General features: G+C 47.6%; 1 protein-coding gene across 1 annotated transcript in view; it reads left to right on the top strand.

Moving 5' to 3' along the window:
• The window catches only part of LOC113407261 (protein Niban-like), a 113,490-nt gene that overhangs the window by 85,898 nt on the left and 11,452 nt on the right, over positions 1 to 16,140 (top strand). Inside the window, exons 6-8 of the mRNA XM_026655567.1 lie at positions 234 to 349; positions 15,541 to 15,645; positions 15,734 to 15,896. Coding sequence (XP_026511352.1) covers positions 234 to 349; positions 15,541 to 15,645; positions 15,734 to 15,896 — 384 coding nt within the window. The remainder of the gene's footprint in view (positions 1 to 233; positions 350 to 15,540; positions 15,646 to 15,733; positions 15,897 to 16,140) is intronic.

Below are 16,140 nucleotides of genomic sequence, written 5' to 3'. Positions count from 1 at the left end.
GAAGAAATGGGTAAATTAAATAATTAAGGACTAGACTTTTTAAGTGTGTTAGCATGCAAGAGCTAACATCACACCTCTAAATTCTAGTCTAGACAAGGCCTGAAAGGAGATTGTGCCAAAGCATTCAGAAATTAGAGCTTGAGTAGAAATATATAAAATTAAATCAGAAAAGATCTTTAAAAACACTCAGCACTCGTTTACCAGTCAATTAACTTTATTTCTTTTTTCTTTAGATTTTCTCAAGCAGACCACGTTTGACGCGCAGGCATTTTTAGAAGCCGTCCAGTTCTTCCGTCAGGAGAAAGGCCACTATGGGTCTTGGGAAATGATAACTGGCAATGAAATTCAGGTACAATAGAATCTCCCTTTCTTTGTCCATGGTGGCTTTTGAGGATGGTGGAGGTAGTGAGAAAATGAAAGTTGTTTGAAGGTAACCTTGAGTAAAAAAAAATCTCATATTTATATCTGTAAACAGACACAAAGCATGTACACCGAATTTATTCAATGTTCTATGCAGTGAATTTCCACTGCAAGTGAAAATAGTTTGCAATGTAGTTACAAAATGAGAGCCCAATCTTGCTAATGCCAGTCAATGAGCATGGGCCCCAATCCTGCAAAGACTTATGCTGGTGTTTTAACTTCATGCACTGTGAGCAATCCCACAGGACCACGTGCTGTGCATATAGTTAAGCACCTGTGTAAGTCTTTGCAAGATCTGGGGAACATAGTGCTTACTGTTGTGAGAAGTTCCACTGAAGTCAGTGGGATTAAGTAGTAAACAACCTACTCATTGGCTATGTCTACACTTACAGTGGCTGATGTACACTGCACATCACCCTAGCATAGGTGTAAATAGCTGTGTAGATAGTGAGGCACTGCTTTGGCAAGTAAAGACATCAAGTCAGACCCCTACACTGCTCTCTACAGCTGTATATACACCCTACTCAGCTCTTTACTTGCCCAAGCTGTGCCTCTCACATATGCACTGCTATTTTTAGAAGTGTAGCATCTTGCTGCTGGAACCTTTCCCCTCCAGCAGCAGAGCCTTTCCTTGCTTCAGGGAATTGCTGGAGCCTTTCCCCGCTGCCTCCTTCCTGCCAGAGCCTTTCACTGCTGTGTGTAGCTACACACCGCAGTGTGGACGCAGCCTGCTTTTCACTGCTGTATGTAGCTAGGTGAACTCTACATGCTGCCACCAGTGTAACAAGGCCTGTAACAAGTGTTTGCAGGATTGGGCTTGACAATGTTTCTGTCCCTTCCCATTGTAATGATTTTGCAGGTAAAATACCTTCTTTTCCCTGTTGGTACTGACTACATTAATAACTGCACTAGTTTCCAATTGCTTTCTGTCTAGTGCCTCCAGATCCCGCTGCAGAGGTTCATGCTGTCACACAATATATTTTATGGCGTTGAAATTTTTTAAATGCGCTATCTAGATTGCAGGAAATGAAATATTATCTGGCTAATTAAAAATTCCCTAGGGAGATACCTACTAGGAGGTTTTCAGTTGCTATTGCTCAGTGAAACTTGAATTGCACCTGTTTCTTTCCATACCGTAGGGTGGGTGTTTTCAAAATGGGTGATTTACCATGAGGGGGAGCAGTTTGCAAGCTGGTAACAACTTCTCCAGTTGGGCCATTAGGAGGTGTTTGAAAAGAGGCTTAGATATAGAATATAAAAAACAGTGCAACAGTAGAGTGAAGTACCACAGTAGCCAATAGTAATACTTAGGCTTGGAAGTATTAGATTTTTATCATAAATGTCAATTTCACTGTACAATGAAAAAATATTTCCAGCAATAAGAATCAAAATTTACAGATACGCAAGGTAAGAAACATACTGCTTGAAAACCTAGAGTTTGATTTAAGGATATTTACTTTGTTTATTCTGATGTGTGATGTTGACAATTTGTGCTCTAACAGTTATATAGCTTCAGCTTTTTGAATCTCAACATGTACTCATTAAATAATGTGACAAAGTTCCTCCTCTACCTTGGTGGGTCTTGCACTTATTGGCGGATTTCCTAGCTTCACAGATTCACCCTGTGGGTCAGGAAACAGTCCAGAGACCTTCCCCTCTGGTATAAGCTATAGTCCAGGTCAATTCCTCCTGTGTTTGATCAGGAGTTGGGAGGTATGGGAGGAACCCGGGCCCACCCTCTACTCCGGGTTCCAGCCCAGGGCCCTGTAGACTGCAGCTGTTTAGAGTGCCTCCTGGTACAGTTGCACAACACCTACAACTCCCTGGGCTACTTCCCCATGGCCTCCTCCCAACACCTTCTTTGTCCTCACCACCGGACCTTCCTCCTGATGTCTGATAACGCTTGCACTTCTCAGTCCTCCAGCAGTACGCCTACTCACTCTCAGCTTCTTGCACACCTCTTGCTCCCAGTTCCTCACACACACTTCCTCTCCTCTGGCTCCCCCTGGCTTGACTGGAGTGAGCCCTTTTATAGCATCAGAGGGGCCTTAATTAGAGTCAGGTGCTTAACTGCCTCACCTGACTCTTAGCAGGTTAATTGGAGTCAGGTGGTCTATTAGCCTGGAGCAGCCCCTGCTCTGGTCACTCAGGGAACAGAAAACTACTTATCCAGTAGCCAGTATATCTCCCTTCTGCTACTCTGCTGTTCCCAACTGGTCTGGGTCTGTCACAATAATTATTGTCCAAATCCCACCTCCATAGTTTCTCACAATTGTGAAAAATTAAATAGATAAGAAAATGCTGAAAAATAAATGTTGTCAAAAAATTTTTACAAAACCAAACTCTGCCAAGCCTAGTAATACTGTAATCATAAAAAAAATTTGTTGTGAAAGATATACAATTTTAATTTTGAAATGAGGATAAGAAAAAACATTTTACTCATTTATGCAGCTTAAATCTGTTGAGCAATAAAGGATATTTGGGGGAAAACAAGCTTATGTTTACAGCCTTAATGAGCTACTCTCACCCTCCACATCTTCCCCAGCTCTCCTCCTATCATCCAAAACCTTTGTTTTGGTTCTGAGCATAGCCCTAGCTCAGTAAAACTACTGGTGGGCCAAATCCTGATATCCTTTAGTCAGGAAAAGATGCCATTGTCAACAGTGGCAGTAAATACAGACTGCAGGGTTTGACTGGTTCCAAAACTTTCTATAGGCCTTTGCATCTCATTGTCTGCAATTTTATATCTAAAATGCTTTAATGTAAAATCCAGGGAGTAGAGAGAGCACCTGTATTTCCAAATTATAGTGACAAATGGCTAGCCTAAGAATCAAAAGCCTAAAATAAATTTTAGGTCTACTACTTGGTACCAGCCAACCCTCTCCATGGCAAAGTATGCACAGAAGAGCAAGGGTTGGAACAAGCCCTGAAAACAACAGAAGTAAGGAGCATCAGTTTAGAAACATGGTGAGCTTCCCAGGAGCCTGCAGAAGCTCTGCCACAAGAACCTACTGCATCTTGGGTATTGCAAGTTCCAGGGAAGAGATGAAGGTGAGGATCTGCCACTTTACACATTGTGTTCCCCTCTGAGCAGAAATTCACATGGAAGGCATCGTCGTCCCTTTTCCAAAATGTGCACTGGATGTGGGATCGGAACCTAGGGCTCAGGTTTAGCAAAGGGACGCAATAACACCACTGCCATTCTACTGGTGGGGAGGGGAGTCTAGAGAACAGCACAGAGGAGCAGGCCCACCTCCAGGATGCGTAAGGTTGGTGTCAGATTTCCGCAAGACTCCTTAGCCTCTGGGGCTTGAAAACCTTTTCCTTGCCCCACTGCAATGCTCCAACCCCCAACGAGAGAATGGAACACCAGCTACCTGAAACTCTTGGAGAATCTCTTTAGTATGCTTTTCCCCTCCTTCAGGAAGGAGCTTTTAGTCTTGGGTGGATAAACTAGTAGATGCTGCAGTTACTGTGACAAATGGTGAAACAGAGCATTGCATAGCAACAACCACAGTGGAACAAGCCAATGCGCTGCCTCATACAGCACTTAAAATGGATGGCTAAATTTAGGCTCCTAAGTCCATACTTGGACATCTAAAATAAATGGCTTAGAACACTGGTGTGAGTTGCATAACTCCAACGAGTTCACTGGCATTATTCCAGATATATTTCAGTATAACTAAGAGAATCTGCCCCCTGATTACCGGTACTTTTCCCCCCTAGAAATGCTGAGCTTTCAACAGCTCTCATTGGCTTTAATGCCAGCTGCTGGGTGTTCATCACCCTTGAAAATCATGCCACTCATAGGGAAATGTAGGGGTCCATTGAGGAATTTGTGATTCAGGGTTTTATCCTCACTAACCAGAATAATTCTGATAGGCTGCCGTGGAAGATGTGGAAACGGGATGAAAATATACAAGAAGGGCTTAAATTCTTAGAGTATTTCTCAGAGACCCCATGCTCCCCCCCCACCCTATAAAAACTCCAGGGGGGTTGAAAATATTTACTGGAGCTCTTCTCCAAACAACCACCCAAATTTAAGCCCTGTGTATAACCATTATCTACTCATGCTTTGGTGTCAGGAGTCAAGATTCCCTGATATCAACTAATAGGAAATCCCTTAGCATCAAGGAACCCCCATCCTGCCCACCAAACGGTTAAGAGGACAGTATTCTCTGACAGGTTTGAAAAGTTTGTTTTGAGTCATGAAACTGTTACAATGTTAGTTTCGTTATCTTTTTCTACTCATAACCCATATATCCCAAGAGAACCTTCATCAGAGGACTTCATTAGTAAGATGATAATGTAACTATTCTGAATACTAGAAGTACTGTATAGTGTGTTCTCAAAGTAAGTGCTTTGACCAAGCATAATTGTTTTAGGCAAATATCCAAGCTAGGTGAATGGTTTAGAACAGTCAGACTACAAGTTTGTTGCTATTTAAAAAACAAAAAACTGCAGAATGCTAGTTAATACGTTCGTTGACATCCTGATTACTTGTTATGACACACAGTATTGATCAAAGCTGTCCTTAACTTTCCTGTTCTGCTTAGGTATTGCAACACATATACATAGGCTTGGAAGAAATAGATTTTTATCAGTAAATGTTATGTGACAAAGTCAGGCCAGACAGCTGCAGGAGGGTCTGGGAAAACAGGTATGTTAACCCTAAAATGCTAAAGGCCCTTTTTCCTATAAGCTGGGAAGGGGTTACTTCAGGTCAATTAGTGACATCTGAGTCCAAAGCCTGCCTGAAACCTGTTAAAATCTCTCTCCTGGTGAGAATGGGGGGAGAGAGACAAACTGCTGCAATGCTGGAGGCAGCAGGGAGATAGATTTCTCTAGTGTGAGAGACTGTTCTCCTCCCTATAGGGGAGACATCCTGTAGCAAGGTCAAGCACTCACCACTGTGGCACCTCCTGCTGGTCATCTTGGGAATTAGCTCTCCAGCATACAGAGTGCCTCCTACTGGCCAGTGTCTGGCCTGGTGGCCCCCCCCCCATGTCCCTCCTGGACCCCAGTACCCCTTTACCCTGGGGTTCTGTCCCCCAGCAGTCCCCACACTCTGGATCTCCCCTCCCAGGGAAACCCCAACCCCCTATCCCCACCTTGCCTCAGTGGCTACTGCCAGTCATCATCTAGCCCCCTTTCCCTGGGGCAGACTGCAATCAATAATGGCCACTCATCATTGGCAAAGCAATAGGACCTGCTGCTTTTGCCTATCCCTGGGCTGCCCCTCTGCAGCCCCAGTACCTTTGTAGGCCTTAACCAAGGCATCAGCCTGGGGAGTTGCCAGGCTGGAGCTCTCCAGCTCCTTTACCCTTCCCCTGCACTGCTCAGCCTCAGGTACCCTTGCTCCTTCAGGCAGCTAGATCCTTCTCTCTCCAAAGAGAGACTCTATTTTTACCCCAGAGCCCTTCTTATACTGGCCCACCCGGGCCCTGATTGGCTGCCTCAAATCTGCCCACGATTGGCTCCCCCAGGGCAGCCCTTTCCCAGGGCTGTTTTAACCCCTTCAGGGTCAGAGCGGGGTGACTGCTCTGCTACACACCCAAAATCCAGTGCCTGTTTAGGCGAAGGACTGATAACTTGGGGCCAGCGACAGGACAACACCTGCCCCAGTGATGGGGCCAGGGAAAGGTATTCCCCTTTTGTTTTGGTGTGTTATAGACTTTTTCCCTTTGGCAGAGGAGCACTCCTCAGGTCTGTCCTGAGGCCTACTGGGAAGGCTCTGAGAAACAAACCCCAAAGATGGAAGATAGACATATTCCAGAATTGGGGGCTGATTTACCCCAGGCCCTGTCCCTGCCAGAGGAGGGAGTGCTAAGTCTGGTGAGGCAGAAGGGGAGCCTTGCCACAGTTTATAAATATTGATTTCTCTGTATGTGCACAAACTGACAAAAAAATACTGCCATCGATGATCATCAAAATTTACAGATAGGCAAAGTAAGAAAAATGCTGTTTGAGAGCTTACTAGAGTTTGAATTAAGGATATTTACTGTGTTTTGACATGATGTTGACAATTTGTGTTTTAAAAGTTATAAAACTTTAACTTTTTAATCACAGCATTTTCTGTTATTAAATAATTGTCTGACCCTCCTCCCATAATTAGCTGCAACTGTGAAAATTTAAGTAGATTAAAAATTAAAAATGCTTAAACATACCCATAATTTTATACAGCTGTGAAAATTTAAATCAATAAAAATCTATACAGATGCTTAAAAATAAACATCAGTATCTGTTGAAATTTTTTTAAAAAAAAGATCAATTCTGCCAAGTCTATAATATACAGTAAGACAAATACTCAACATCTCCCACTGACATGAAATACTCTTGTGCACCCTTAAAATTCCCTGGTTAAGTTTTTGTTTTGTTGCTTACATCATTTTATAAAGATACATGGGATTGTTGACAAAACATTAAAGCATGACAAATACAAAAGGTAAAGGAATACTTTGTGGGGTACTGGGTTGAGGACTGTGGCAGTATAAGTTTGAGTTGATGTGGGTCTACATATTAGACCTGATTCACCAGTGTGCTACTCTGGTTTTACACTGGTGTAACTCCTAATCAATGATACATCAATGTAAAGTGGAGTCATATAGTGGTGAATTAAGCTCATTGTTTTTATAAAAGTTAAATCAATTATTTGTCTTTGAGTGATTGCTCATATCGATTCCAATTAAGTGTGTGCACGCCTCATGCACAGTTGTCGGAAAGTTTTTCCCCTAGCAGCACCCGTCGGGTCAGCTGTGGAGCCCCCTGGAGTGGCGCCTCCATAGTGCTCTATATATGACCCTGCTGACCTGGCACCTCCTCAGTTCCTTCTTACCGCCAATAATGGTCATTGGAACTGTGGCATCTTGCTCAGCAAGCTCTCCATGTTTCCCTAGCTTCTATCTACTTTAGTGTTTGTCTTCCTTAGTTACTGTAGTTAGTTATTAGTTAGTGTTGTGTTAATAGTTCGCTGTTGGGAGTGGGCGGTTCCCCTCCAACCCAGCTGCACTCTCCCTGGGGTCTCAGGGCATGCCTAAGTCCCAGGGGTTCAAACCCTGCAAGTCCTGCACAAGCCTATGCCAACAGGCGACCCCCACAACATTTGCTTAAAGCGTCTGGGGGAAACGCATCAGGCGGATAAGTGCAGGATTTGCAAAGGGTTTCACCCAAGAGCGAAAAAGGAGCAGGACTTTAGACTGAAGCAGCTCCTTATGGAGGTGGTACTTCGACCACAACCAGCAATGGCGTGGCAGGACCCAGCACCGAGTGCATCAGTGCATAGTGCCCTGGCATCGGTCACGGAGACAGCACTGTGGAAGGACTGTGGACGAGACCTGCGGCACCGCCGCTCTCCGGTGTGGAAACAGTCGGAGACGACTCCGCACCAGTGCCATACCCCGGGTTAGAAGCGGCACCGGAAACAAGGGAGAGATGGTTCCCCGACTTCAGGACCCATCTCCTCAGAACCAGCCAATGGGGCGCATCCCAGGGAGGAGCACCCAGTGCCAAAAACTTCAGAGCAGGCACTGTTGACTTCAGTTCTGCAAGGGGGACTGTTGAGTCCGATGCAATTGGACTCACCATGTCAGGTGGTGGAGGAGGTACAACTGCCTTCCACCCCAGACACATTTGAGGCTGCGAGAGACCTCACAGACATGATGGCACCATGGTCCCCGGCCCTTCGTGCCAAGCCTCTGATGCCACAGCGTGCAGCACCGTCCCGCGGAAAACCTGCAATGCTCTGCCTGTCGGCGCCACCACCAGAGACAAGATACCGCTCGGAGTCCCGGCGCCGATCAGACTCGTGGCACCGGTCACAATCACAGCACCGGTTGCACTCACGGCACCGCTCCAGGTCCCGCCAGCGTTCCTGTTCGCGGCAATGATCGCTGTCGTGCAACAGGTCCCGGCACAGTCTGTCTCGGCACCATTCCGTGTCATTGCGCAGACCCCACTTGTGGCGCTGTTCCCCAGCCTAGCAGCACCGCTCCCCATCCCAACAGCGCTCGGCACCACCCTGGCCCTCGCACTCTAGGTCCCCCGTCTTTGGGCTTGGAGACGGGGTCTAAATATTTGGAGCGGGCCCCATGCAAGTCGGCCCGGGGCAGACCAGACATAGGTGTGGCACCCTGGCCGGCACAGTGGCAGGGGCCAGCACAGGGGGCATTTTGGACCCCTTGGGCGTACCACCAGGCCCAGGGCACCCAGTCCAGGGGTTCCCATTCGATAGTGTCCAAGGTGAGGGTCCCAGAGGCGGCGGCCAGTTGTCCCACCCTGAGTGGTGCGGAGAAGTTACCAGTCCTACCACCTCCTCTGGAACCCACCCCTGTTCCTGATCCTGATCCTGGGGTGGCTGACCCTGGATTAGAGGCAGGACAAGAGGTACCAGAGGACCAGGAAGGTCAGGAGGAGCCAGTTCCCCCTCTGGCCTCCTCATCTTCCTCCCCGGATGAGGCTGTGGTGGGCACCTCCACCTCCGGGCCTCCCCCTATAGCTAGCCGGGCCCACCAGGAACTCCTACGCAGGGTGGCATGAAATATGAACCTGCAGGCCGAGGAGGTGGTAGAGTCCGTGGACCCTATGGTGGATATCCTGGCACTGAAGGGACCATCTAGGGTGGCTCTATCACTCATCAGAAATATCCAGGCCAATGCAAAGACCATTTATCAGACTCCAGCCTCCATCCCGCCCACCGCCAAGGCGGTGGAAAGGAAATATTTCATCCCCACTAAAGGGTATGAATACCTCTTCATACACCCACAGCCCTGTTCCCTAGTGGTGGCTGCAGGGAATGAGAAGGAGCGGCAGGGAGAGCAAGCCCCAGCACCTAAGTCCAAGGTTGCCAAGCGCCTGGATTTATTCGGACACAAAGTATACTGCACAGGGGGCTTACAACTCAGGATTGCCAATCAGCAGGCAATCCTGAGGAGATACAACTTCAACTCCTGGAACGCAATGCTGAAGTTTAAGGAATTGATACCAGCAGAGTCCAAAGAGGAGTTTGGGGCTATTATCAAGGAGGGCAAGGCAGTGGCACGGACCTCTTTACAGGCCCCACTGGATGCTGCGGTCTTGGCAGCGCACACCTTGTCCTCAGGAATCGCCATGAGGCGTAGCTCATGGCTGCAGGCCTCGGAGCTTCCGCCTGATGTTCAACAAACTATGCAGGACCTGCCTTTCGATGGGTCTGTTTGCTGAACAGATGGACTCCAGGCTGCATAGCCTAAAGGATTCCAGGGCTACAATGAAATCTTTGGGTATGCACACCCTGGCAACCCAAAAAAAGCCCTTTAATCCCCAACCGCAGCAACTGTGGTCATATCCTCCTTGGCCAAGGCAGGATCCCTACAGACGCAGGGGCAGAAATGGCTGGCGCAAGCCCTCCCATCCTCTGTTTGGGCAGGGCCAGAGCCCGACTAAACCTTCGTCAGGTTCAAAGCAGTCATTTTGAAGGTGCGCCCCAGGACTGAGCACCTGTCTCAACACCAGATCCTTCCCCATGTTTTCTGAACCGTCTATCCCACTTCTACCGTGCTTGGTCCCAAATAACATCGGACCATGCTGGGTTCTTCACACGGGAGGAGTAGGCTATTCTCTCCAATTCTGCTCTTCCCCTCCCTCCCACCCCCCTTCCCCGTCCCTCTTCAGGGACCCTTCTCACAAGCAGCTCCTTATCAGGAGGTGCAGTCACTCCTCACCATAGGAGCGGTGGAGGAGGTTCCTCAGGAGCTAAGGGGCAAGGGATTCTATTCCCGTTATTTCCTAATCCCCAAAGCAAAGGGGGGTCTCTGACCCATTCTAGACCTGTGAGGACTCAACAAATTCATGGTGAAGTTGAAGTTCTGTATGGTCTCCCTGAGCACGATTATCCCTTCCCTGGATCCAGGAGACTCGTACTTTCACATAGCCATTTGCCCCACGCACAGGCGATTTCTAAGGTTTGTGGTCGACCACAAACACTATCAGTTCACGGTCCTCCCATTTGGTCTGTTGACAGCCCCCCGAGTTTTCACCAAGTACATGTCAGTCGTAGCAGCCTTCCTTCGCAAGAGACTGGTGCAGGTACACCCCTACCTTGACGACTGGCTGCTCAGGGGGTGCACCAGGGAGCAGGTGGAATCTCAGGTCCGGTTCGTCAGATCCGCTCTCAGAGACTGGGCCTCTTCCTCAATGTGAACAAGTCAACCTTGTCTCCGACCCAGAGAATAGAGTTCATCGGAGCAGTGCTGGACTCGGTGCAGGCAAGAGCGTTTTTGTCAGAGACACGATTCCAAGCCATGTCGAACATCATTCAAGGCCTCAGGCGATTCCTGACCACTACTGCAAGGGTTTACCTATATCTCCTTGGCCCCATGGCAGCCTGCACTTATGTGGTCTGTCATGCCAGGCTGAGGCTCAGACCCCTGAAGGTGTGGCTTGCGTAGGCCTATCGCCAAGGACGCGGCAACCTGCACTTAGTAGTAACGGTATCAGAGCATGTACTCGAGTTCCTCCAATGATCATTTGACCCTCAGATGGTGTGCAAGGGAGTCCCCTTCAACAGCCCCCAGCCCTCCTTGTCCCTGGTAACGGACACGTCAGCTCTGGGTTTGGGGGTGCACATTTGGGAGATCAACAAACGCAGGACTATGGTCTCGGGACGAGCTCTCCCTTCATATCAACGTCAAGATGCTCAGGGTGGTATGCCTAGCATGCCAAACTTTTTGGACCTGGTTGCAAGGCCAGTGCGTGGCAATGAGGACGAACAACACCACTGCCATGTTTTACATCAACGAGCAAGGTGGAGCCCATTCCTCCCTCTGTGTCGAGAAGCCCTCAGGTTCTGGGAGTTCTGCATAGCCCACTCCATTCACCTGGAAGCATCCTATCTCCCAGGGGCTCAGAATGACCTGGCAGACCACCTCAGCAGATTGTTCTGCAGTCATGAGTGGTCCGTCCATCCAGATGTCATACACTCCATCTTCCAAAGGTGGGGGTTTCCCCAGGTCAACCTGTTTGCCCCCCGCAGCAACAGGACATGCCCAATGTTCTGCTCCTTCCAGAATCACAGCCCAAGCTCAGTCACAGACATGTTTCTGCTACCCTGGGGAGGCTGCCTGTTGTACACCTTTCCCTCATTCCCTCTTGTACACAAGGTCTGCAGGGACAGAGCAGAGGTAATCCTGGTGGCCCCGGCGTGGCCTCGACAACACTGGTACACCACACTCCTGGAACTGTCAGTGGACACCCTGATTGCATTGCCACTCCACCCTGACCTGATCACTCAGGACCACGGTCACCTGCTCCACCCAAACCTCAAGTCCCTCCATCTCACGGCTTGGAAGCTTCATGGTTAAATCTCATGGAACTTCTGTGCTCGAAACCTGTATGGGAGGTCCTACTTGGCAGCAGGAAACCATCCACCAGGGCCACTTATCTATCTAAGTGGAAAAGGTTCATTTGCTGGTGTGCCCAGCGTCACACACCTCCACTCCAGGTGCCTATACCACTCATCCTAGAGTACCTCCTACACCTAAAACAACAAGGCCTGGCAGCGTCATCCATCAAGGTTCACCTCACTGCTATCTCGGCTTTCCACCCAGGAGTATCTGGACGCTCCGTATTTGCCAACCCCATGGTGGGACATTTTCTCAAGGGCCTGGAACGCCTCCATCCCCAGATTAGACAGCTAGTCCCTGCATGGGACCTTAACTTGGTCCTCTCCAAACTAATGGGACCCCCATTTGAACCGCTAGTGACTTGCTCCCTTCTCTATCTGTCGTACAAGGTAGCTTTTCTGGTCGCCATTACCTCAGCAAGGAGGGTGTCTGAGTTAAAGGCCCTCACCTCTGACCCACCTTACACAGTCTTCCACAAGGATAAGGTGTAACTTAGGCCTCGCTCAGCCTTTCTTCCTAAGGTTGTGTCAATTTTCATACGAGACAAGACCTATACCTGCCCATTTTCTATCCTAAGCCTCATGCCAGTAACCGCAAGCAGAGACTGCAATCTCTGGTTGTTAGGCGGGCGCTGGCCTTCTACATCGAACGCACTAAGCTGTTCAGAAAGTTGAACCAGCTATTCATAGTGGTGGCTGACCGAATGAAAGGACTCCCGGTATCCTCACAAAGAATATCTTCCTGGTTCAAGTCCTGCATCTGCACGTGCTACGAGTTGGCCAAAATCCCAGCCCTGACACTTACGGCACACTCCACAAGGGTACAGGCTTCATCGATGGCATTCCTGGCCCAGGTCCCGAGACAAGAAATCTTCAGGGCAGCGACTTTGTCCTTGGCGCATACAGGAGCGGTGTCAGGGTTTTTGCCACCCTAGGCGGCAGCGCTCCTCCTCGGAGCATTTGGCGGCGGGGGTCCTTCCGCTCCGCATCTTCGGGGTGCTTCGGTGGCGGGTCCTGGAGCGAGTGAAGGACCTGCCGCCGAAGCGCCCTGAAGACGCAGAGTGGAAGGACCCCCGCCGCCGAATTGCCACTGGGGACGGCAAAATGCCGCCCCCCAAATCCTGCCGCCCTAGGCGACCGCCTAGGGTCACCTACTGGAAGCGCCCTGGGTGCATATGTTCACCTCTCATTACCCCATCGTCCAGCATGCTAAAGATGATGCAGCTTTTGGCAGAGCAGTGCTCCAATGAGTGATTCCATAACTCCGACCCCACCACCTAGGTAAGGCTTGGGAGTCATCTAATTGGAATCGATATGAGCAGTCACTTGCAGAGAGAACGGTTATTCACCTTCTCGTAACTATTGTTCTTTGAGACCTGTTGCTCATATCCATTCCAAACCCACCCGCCTTCCCCTCTGTCGGAGTAACCGGCAAGAAGGAACTGAGGAGGTGCCGTGTCGGCAGGGTCATATATAGCGCACTATGGAGGCGCCACTCCGGGGGCACCACAGCCGACCCGACGGGTGCTGCTAGGGAAAAAACTTTCCGATGAATGTGCATGCAGCGCACAGACACCTAATTGGAATGGATATGAGCAACACATCTCGAAGAACAACTGTTACGAGAAGGTGAGTAACCATTCTTTTTGTTGGGGCCCCTAAAGTATACCTTTCATTAAAGGAATATGAATCCAATCTAACGTTTCTTAAAAAGGTAACTTTTACATACACTGAACAATGTGAATTTTAAGGTATTTGGTCACTATGAAGATTGTTACTGCCTATTATTTGATCATGACATCCCAGCTTTTGTGTGCATTAATGGAACCTTTTTGGATGACCTTTCAGGACCTTTTCTTAGATCAGTTATTTCCTGATATGTACTTGGTTCAGCATAGTTGAATCTGACTTTGATATTTAGATTGTAAGATACTTGTGGCAGCAAACAACATGTTTTCATATGTATCTGTAAACCGTCTAGCACATGTTTTGTAAATAACAAAATTCCCAGACAAAGACTTTATGAAGATAGAGTTAAGGTTAAGAAGAACAGATCAATAACTTAAAAGTTAAAATCCTTAGAAGAACATTGTAGTTGTGGGGGCTGGAAAGGGTGGGGAAAGGGAAATCTTTGAATTTCTGGTTCTAAGCTAAAGCACAGCATGGAAATTTGCAGCTACTGCTATTCCATCATATTGTTGCCTCTTTTTGACCTGAGCCATTAGTCAAGGTTTGGGGCCCTGGGATGTTTCAGCTGGAAGTAGAAATTTGTGATAGGTATTTCTTTGGTGCAGTTTTGTTTATTTACAAAGAATGTACAAAGTCCTGTCTTTCTGAATGCAGGAGGAACCAGGAACAAAAGGAACAGTTTCTTAGCTTACTGCCCTGAAGCCTCTTTATCTAATACCAGACCCAAAAGCTCTCTCTCTAGCTTTTTCCAGGGTCACACTGTGCTCACAGGCTTCTGCTTGGCTTACCTTGCCTCTTTGCTTCTCCCTCTTTCTGTGTTCTTGTCTGTGACCTCAGTATCTCTATGTTCTCTCACACTCCCACACACACCTATCCAAAGCAAAACTCAGCCCAAAAGCTCCCAGGCAGGGTCACACACACCTTTTTCTCTTAGGAAGGGCTTATGTTTAAAGTTATGTTGATTGAAGGGTGAGTTCGCACCTATCAACATCAATGGGGTTTTAACCTAACCCATAGCAAGGTTTCACCCAGCTCATAATGGTATTAATTATCATCATGACCTTAAATGTGTGAATTCTTCCTCCATAAAATCCAATTTTGGAGCGACTGCTATTCTCTCAAGACTCAGCCTGGAGTTACTATTTTTTATGGGCTATGCTGTGAGTCACTGGAAAAATAAATCAGTATTGATAGTGTAAGCACTGGGGTAGCATTAACTCATTCCAAGATTAGACTGAGTTTGTAGACTCTGTTTCCATTTACATCCTGCTCACATACCAGTTCTTCCTCCATTTTGACTTGCTGAGATAATGCTCACCAAAAACAGTCCTTGGATTCCCCACATTGGTATATTTATATCTTCTTTTGTTGGGCCCAGCATCCCTTAGAAACACTTTTTAGTAGGGCTATCCAGCCTTAGGTGCACCCTTCAGCCAGTAATTCTGTAGAATAGGCTCTCCACCGTGGTGACCCCTGCAGGACAGCTAGCAGTGGCCGAGAATGCAGACAGTTTGGGGCAATGGCAGCATGAGATCCAAGGCTTCCACTCTGAACCTTTATCAAAACGCACCACTTTCATCTTGTAAATATTTTAGTCCAGGTCTTCAGCTGATGTAAATCACAGTAGCTCCAGTGACTTTCCCCAGCAGAGGATTCAGCCTTTTATCTTTAAAACCATGTAGTAAGTTTTAGGAAAGAAAATCGTGATCTGTAGTGTTTTAATAGATCCATGGCCCACATAGTCACATTTCTTGTCTCTTACTGCGGTTGATAGCAAATGCGTCAGAGGAAAGCATAAAGGTCCCGTTTCTCTCCTCTTTCCCCCCCCCCCCCAGTGTAACTGAAGTGCCAAAAATGGTCTCTCAATTTGAATGCAATCAATTAATCTTAACATTGTGAAAACTGTATTGTGAGAAGATGTCTTGGCTACCTGGAATAGCAAAACAGTTATGTAATATTTGAGGCTACCCACATTTGAAAATGTAGCACAAGTGCAGTGTTCAGCAGAAGGGTGAGGACTGAAAATGTCATTCTGTTTTTTTTTAACCTTGTAGATCTTGAGCAACCTTGTGATGGAGGAGCTCCTGCCTAACCTTCAGACCATGCTCCTGCCTAAAATGAAAGGAAAGAGGAATGATAGGAAGAGGGTTTGGTTTGCGGTAAGTACCGTCCTTTGCACAACTCTTGTCTCGCATAGCAATTGTCCAATGCGCTAGTCCATGCATATTTCTATTTTTTTGTTTTTAGATTGTAGAAGAAACATACAATCTGGTCCAGGAGCAGGTTTCAGAAGGATTAAACACCTTGAAGGAAGAATGTAAAGATCTTACAAAGAATCTAGAAGGAACCATTCGTTCAGACATGGATCAGATTTTGAACTCAAAGAACTATTTAGCTGGAAAAATCAAAGGTTAGTGGGGATAAAAAAAAAACACCTCCTCTCCCCATGTCTCACTATTCTGGAGCTGTTCTTCAGAATTACCTATTGCCCTCAGGTGCTTGAATTATCAAGTGCCCACTGGTTTGGGTGCCCGACTTGAGACTCTGATTTACAGAAAGTGCTGAGCACCTGTAGCTTCCACAGTCTTCAGTGGGAATTGTGAATGCTTAGCCCTTCTCAATATCAGGGGTATTTCAAACTGGATTCCCGGAAG

The sequence above is a fragment of the Terrapene carolina genome, unplaced genomic scaffold, assembly GCF_002925995.2.
Source record: "Terrapene carolina triunguis isolate 2854851 unplaced genomic scaffold, T_m_triunguis-2.0 Scaffold210, whole genome shotgun sequence".
Classification (NCBI taxonomy): domain Eukaryota; kingdom Metazoa; phylum Chordata; order Testudines; family Emydidae; genus Terrapene; species Terrapene triunguis.
This window is presented reverse-complemented; position numbering and strand designations above follow the sequence as displayed.